The sequence below is a fragment of the Rhagoletis pomonella genome, unplaced genomic scaffold (assembly GCF_013731165.1).
Source record: "Rhagoletis pomonella isolate Grant_MI unplaced genomic scaffold, Rhpom_1.0 Rhpom_scaffold_00004, whole genome shotgun sequence".
Taxonomy (NCBI): Eukaryota; Metazoa; Arthropoda; class Insecta; order Diptera; family Tephritidae; genus Rhagoletis; species Rhagoletis pomonella.
In genome coordinates, this window is record NW_023458558.1 from 30,786,467 (window position 1) to 30,792,466 (window position 6,000).

The 6,000-nt window shown below is 36.1% G+C and overlaps 2 protein-coding genes across 3 annotated transcripts; one reads left to right on the forward strand and one right to left on the reverse strand.

Annotated features, from left to right (window-relative positions):
• The first annotated feature begins 589 nt into the window (after positions 1-589).
• LOC118737439 (nucleolar protein 14 homolog) lies at positions 590-4,008 on the forward strand. Its single transcript, XM_036467928.1, has 4 exons — positions 590-1,204; positions 1,260-1,754; positions 1,822-3,295; positions 3,379-4,008. Exons 1-4 carry the CDS (start codon positions 694-696, stop codon positions 3,482-3,484), a joined length of 2,586 nt encoding a protein of 861 aa, XP_036323821.1. The 5' UTR covers positions 590-693; the 3' UTR covers positions 3,485-4,008.
• Positions 3,832-5,361, reverse strand: LOC118737440 (pyrroline-5-carboxylate reductase 1, mitochondrial). Of its 2 annotated transcripts, none has more exons than XM_036467929.1 (5): positions 4,972-5,361; positions 4,836-4,906; positions 4,600-4,776; positions 4,118-4,535; positions 3,832-4,075 (listed from the first exon to the last, which is right to left on the reverse strand). In XM_036467929.1, the coding sequence occupies exons 1-5, from the start codon at positions 5,048-5,050 to the stop codon at positions 3,984-3,986; spliced, it is 837 nt and encodes a 278-aa protein (XP_036323822.1). In that variant the 5' UTR covers positions 5,051-5,361; the 3' UTR covers positions 3,832-3,983. The 2 variants fall into 2 exon arrangements, with proteins under 2 accessions (XP_036323822.1, XP_036323823.1); XM_036467930.1 differs by having other exon boundaries at positions 3,832-4,054; positions 4,972-5,360.
• Positions 5,362-6,000: the final 639 nt, after the last annotated feature.

The window sequence follows — 6,000 nt, forward strand, 5'->3', positions numbered from 1 at the left end:
CTTTTTTTTTATATACTCATTTTTATATAATTTTAATGCAAATATTAGCGTGTTCACAAATTTTTCCCCATAAAATGTAAAGCGCTGTTTGCATTCAACTCAACGCAGGGTTGCACGAAAAAAAGTTGAATGGCTAAGGGCGGGTTGATCAATGTCTGATTAGCACAAATCGGAGGCAGAAGCTCCGATTAAGTACAACGACTGCTTTATCGATTACATGTTACATGCATGATGTCGAAATCGTCGATAGTGTAGTGGTTATGATAACCAGACATTGAACAACCGGCCCTAAATGTTGGCTGGCGACCAACTTTGTTGAAAGCGATTAGTTGAAAGGCCATTCAACCAAAAGTTGAATGCAAAGTTGAACAATGCAAACACCTTTTTATGGCGAATATTTTGATATTTTTTCATATTTTGATATTTTTAGCCTTTCAACTTTTTTTCGTGCAACCCTGCGGTGAGTTGAACGCAAATGTTGAACGCAAAGTTGAACAATGCAAACACACTTGAATGCAAAAGTTGAACGCGTAGCCGCTGTGTGGGAACACCTTTTAATATTTGTCATTTGCAAATGCAACCCTATGCTGGCTCCACGTGCCGAAATTAAATGTCAAATTAATGTTTTGTTCCATTCTATACTCAATTTTATATAGGCTATTTTCTTAAATTTTTTAGCGATTAAAAATAATTATGGCCAAAGCGAAGAAAAACAAAAAAACTTTAGCAGACAAAGTTTATGCCAAAAAAAGCGATGCAGCAGCTAATACAAATCCATTTGCAACTGCAAGGCCAGCGACTTCGAAGAGATTAAATCCTTTCGAGATGCATATAAACAGAGAAAAGTTCCAAATTCTTGGACGGACTTCCAAGCACAGCAAAGGATTGCCAGGTGTGTCTCGAGCCAAAGCTGTTAAGAGACGTCAGGAAACGCTTGCGGTAGAGTATCACGCAAAGCATAAAACGAATAAATTTCGAGATCGTAGAATAGGAAAACATCAAAATAGCGACCAACTTAGTGAAGATGTAATCAATGCACGTTTTGTGGCCGCAAGAGTAGAGCGGCTTAACCAAAGTAAATCTTCAAGATTTAACCTTAACGACGATGAAATTTTGACACATCGTGGTCAAACACTCGAGGATATTGAACAGTTTCGGGACGAGCGATCCGATGATGAAGATTTAGATGATGAGAAAGTGAATGGTTTGTACTAAATATTTTTCTTTGTGCAAAAGTTGAACTATATTTTTGATTCCAGCTGAGTTCACTGAAGCCGCACACTTTGGAGGAGACGTTGCTCTGTCAAAGGACCGACAGGCTGCAATCGATGAAATGATTGCTGAGCAAAAGAAGCGTAAAATGGAGATAGCGAAAGAGAAAGATGAAGTGCACACTTTAACTGAAAAATTGGATTCAAGCTATAAAGATCTACTCGGACTTGTTGACAAAATGTCAAAAAAAGAAATGCTTAAAAAGCCCAAACCAGATGATTACGATAAAACATTGAAGGAAATGATTTTTGAACCTAGAGGTGTGGTTGCTGATAAATTATTGTCAGAGGAAGATTTAGCTAAGAAAGAAAAAGAACGGTTGGAAGAATTGGAAAAAGAGCGCCTGAGACGAATGCGTGGAGATGAAGAAGTGGAAGTTGCATCAAATCAACCAAATCACCGGTCAGCCGATGCACTAGATGATGGATATTTCGGATATGCGGTGGAAGAGGAAGATGAAATTTTGGCATACACTTTAGATGGTTTGTTAAAAAAAAGAAGCATCTTTATACATTAACATTTTGTCTAATGTAATTTCTTATACTAAAGGTGAATTAGGAACGAAGTTAATTGGAAATGAATCTAAAGAATTGGAGCAGGAATCCGTAGAGGTCGATGATAATGAAGAAGATGAAGATGCGGAAGAAGAGGGTTCAGAAAGTGATATTAATTCAAATGCCGAAGAGGATAAAGTAGATAACTTAAGCGATTTAAAACTTACTGATTCTGAATCTGATGAGGATGAAGTTGAAAATGAACAAGGAACGACTGTAAGCACTAACAAGAAAAAGAAATCAAAAGCAGATTTAGAAGAATATCCTGGTTTACCATATACATTGGATATTCCAACAAAATACAACGATTTCAATAAATTGTTGCGCAAGCGTGCTCCCAAAGAGCAAGGTGTTGTAATTGAGCGTCTTATAAAATGTAATCATCCAAAGTTGGATGGTATAAACAACAAAGAAAAGATGGAAAAACTTTTTGCGTATCTATTGCAGTACGTAAATGAAACTTTCACCGACGCCACTCCAAACGACATATCCACAAAATTTAAAATACTGGACAAGCTAAACCCGCATATGTACGACTTAGTTCACATGAATCCAGAAAAAATGTCAAGTACGCTATTGGAGGTTATCAAGGAAAAATACACCAGTTATCGTAAAAATACTAAATTATTTCCAACACTTGAAACGCTTATTTTTTTCAAACTTGTATCTAATTACTGCAGTACTTCAGATTTCCGACATGCTGTTGTAACACCGTGTTATATATTCTTACAACACATATTGTCAAAGTCCCGGATACGGTCACGACGGGATATCGCCGGTGGCCTATTTTTAGTGACACTTACCCTTGAATTCTCGCGGTTATCGAAACGGATTTTGCCAGCAGCACTTAACTTTTTACTTGGGATCGTATATTTAAGTATACCAAAGCGACCAGTAGAAGTATTTAAAATTGTACCACCTTTTCAGAGTGTTGGACCAATGAGCAAACTGCTGGCAGTCACAGAAATCAGTGAGAAGGAAACGTTAATAGACGAGTTATTGAAATCTGAAGATTTAGTTTTGACCGCGTTTTCTTTAGACTTTAAGATAAGAGCTTTAAATACGGCGCTCAAATTGATAAGGGATATTATCACAAATATAGAAGAACATATTGGCTCAAACTATTTTGCTGCACCCTTTTTGCATTTACTCGAACGTCTTCCGGTAGATATTTACCCTGAATTTGTGTGTGAAAACTTTAAGGCGGCAAAGATTGCTTTAGAACGTGTTTCTAAGAAAAAATTAATTAAGATTGTGCCTCCAGAAAAGAAACCAAAAGCGCTGCGCCTACTTGAGCCGCGAATCGAAGTAATTTACGACGATAAGCGGAGACCGCGTTTAACGAAAGAAAAGGAGGAGCGGGCTAAGTTAGTACATAAAATACGACGTGAAACTAAAGGTGCTATACGAGAGATACGCAGAGATACTGAGTTCTTGCAAAATATTCGAATACAAAAACAAATCCAAAGGTACGAGAATTTTTCGTTTGAAATATACATACATAATACGTACATATGTAATATTTTCGAAATATACATAATTTTCTTTTCAGTGATATGGAGCGCAAAGAAAAAGTCAAGCGCATCTATCAAGAAGCCTCTGCCCAGCAAGGTGAACTTAATGAGCTGGAACGTATTAAGAAGCGGAAAAAGTTTTAGTGATACTAAAACTCAGGTGTACATACTCGATGTATATGTAGACTTTTAATTATTTAAATTAGTTTATATTGATTAAAAAGATAAGCAAGAAAATATAGACTAAATTAATCGTGGACATACAAATTATGCACATAAACGCACATTTAAAACTGTTCGGTCCATCGTAAACAAAATATTTATTGAGAGACATGCATTTCTACTGATTCACTAAAAAACAACGAGCAAAAACTATAGAGAAAACTAACTACATTTGTACACATTTACTGTATAAGTAAATTATTTACAAAGTGCAAAGATTTAATAATAAGTCGGTTGCGAAAACAAGCAACATGATAAGACAATTAGAGTAAAATGCTGTAGTTTGTGTGATTGACACGCCCTATTATATATTTAATGTATATTTTTGTTTATATTTTTATTATACACAGAGTGACCGAAATGATTCCACTAAGCTAAGAGAACTTCAACATTCCTTCAAATTATAATTTAAGTATTAATACTAATTGCCAGAAATTTCCTGGCATCGTAACGTAGCTGCTTCCACTGCGCCAGAAACTGTGCCACGAAAACCTATTTTTAAAATAGTAAATACTGCCAACAATTTTTTTTTTGTTTTAGTAATAAAATAAATACCTGCCGATTCTAACACCTTTAGTGCGGCAGCAGTTGATCCCGCGGGGCTTGTTACATTATCCTTCAAAACACCCGGGTGTTCATTAGTATCGCGAACCAACTGTCCAGATCCTAAAACAGTTTGCGCGGAAAGACGATAAGCTAAATCGCGCGGTAAACCCATACGTACTCCACCATCCGCTAAGGCTTCTATCATGACAAACACATAAGCTGGCCCACTTCCGCTCAAAGCTGTGATGGGATCAAACAAATATTCTGGCACTTCTTCACAGGTGCCAATCGCCTCCAATAGTGATTTTGTTACTTGCCCATCCTCTTGATTTGCCTTGGTACCGCGAGTATATACCGAGCACGCTGATTTTACAAGAGCAGGCATGTTCGGCATGGCGCGGATGACTCTTGCGTTAATGTCTAAATGCTGCAGTTGGAGATAATCTTTTAGGTAAATATTTACCAATCAATATCTTACTACTAATGCGTACCTGTTCCAACATTTTTATAGTTATGCCCATGGCTATTGAGATAAACAATTTATTATTGCTTAGCGATTTTATTTCAGGTAAGATAATAGGTACTACCTCTGGCTTAACTGATATGAATACAATATCAGATTTTTCAACGACTGGCTCGTTTTTAACAACCGTTTCGACGCCGATTTTCTAAATTCAATTGAAAATTAGTAAAATATTTTAATATTTTGTTTATATGATGTATTTACCTGGAACTGTTTAAGGCTTTGTATGTCGTTTGGGTGTACGCTAGCAATCACACTATCGGATTTTGTAAGACCTACATGGAAAAAATGATATGGAAATATAATTTTAAGCATTTCTGTATGGTTATTATTTATTTACCGGCTGAGAGAAAGCCTTTTATCATAGCTAGTGCCATCTTACCGCCCCCAATGACCCCGATTCTACCCACTTGATTCATATTTGTTTAGTATAATCTAAAATCACAGCAATATTATTTGAATACTCAAGACTAGGTCCAAACAGCGCAATTGCCAATCGTTAATTAAACACCTATCAGCACGAAACTCAGAATGCGTCGTAAGTGAGAAACGCCTGATAAGGAATTGTATGATAAGCTGAGCACTATAGCCAATGATCAAGCAAATATATAGATAAGTGCCTTCGATATCCGCTGCACGTCCCTGTTCAAATACAAGCTATTACAAGCAAATTGTATACATATTTTTGTACACTTGCATTGTAAATGTATGTTGTAGCCGAACAGAGGCTTTAACTGATAAGCTTCAAAGAATAATAACCAGCAAATGTTTTGAATTGAAGCGTCCATAAGTTAAAATGAATGACGCCTCTAATAAATCTTGTATACATAACAAGCAAGTGCACAACTATTTATACAAATTACACTGGTTTACATCAAAAATGTTCAATCCGATTCCGATATAGAATTGCTCGCTGATTCCGAAAATTTAGTTAATTTTTCATTCTATGGAGAACTTTTCGAGATATTTTGAATTTACCGTTATTCAGCGTAATACCAAAATTGGTTCCATTTAATCACGAATATCGTACGAACAAATTTAATAATCTTAATATGAAAACTAATAAAATTCTCCATAAAACATAAATATATGTTACCGGCCAAACCCGATCTTAGGACAAACTAGTTTTGCCTAGGCTAAAAAACACATTTCCGCGTACGCGACCTTCGACCGTACTTCAAAAAATAACCCTCATCAGTCCAACTCCAAGTACGCAGTCCAAAATATTGTTGCGTCCAACTTGTTTTCACATTGGACGGATATATTGGTGCAACTATTTTAGCCTAGGCTAGACTAGTTTGTCCTAAGATCGGGTTTGGCCGATAACATATACATTACTTTCCGATAGGACTTATAGTTTCTGACAAAT

Coding starts and splice junctions, on each gene's coding strand:
- LOC118737439 (XM_036467928.1), top strand. CDS start 694: ATGGCCAAAGCGAAGAAAAACAAAAAAACTTTAGCAGACAAAGTTTAT. Junction 1,755..1,821: donor TTTGGCATACACTTTAGATG/GTTTGTTAAAAA, acceptor CTTATACTAAAG/GTGAATTAGGAACGAAGTTA. Junction 3,296..3,378: donor ATACAAAAACAAATCCAAAG/GTACGAGAATTT, acceptor TTTTCTTTTCAG/TGATATGGAGCGCAAAGAAA.
- LOC118737440 (XM_036467929.1), bottom strand. CDS start 5,050: ATGAATCAAGTGGGTAGAATCGGGGTCATTGGGGGCGGTAAGATGGCA. Junction 4,907..4,971: donor AAAAGGCTTTCTCTCAGCCG/GTAAATAAATAA, acceptor TTTTCCATGTAG/GTCTTACAAAATCCGATAGT. Junction 4,777..4,835: donor AAAGCCTTAAACAGTTCCAG/GTAAATACATCA, acceptor AATTGAATTTAG/AAAATCGGCGTCGAAACGGT.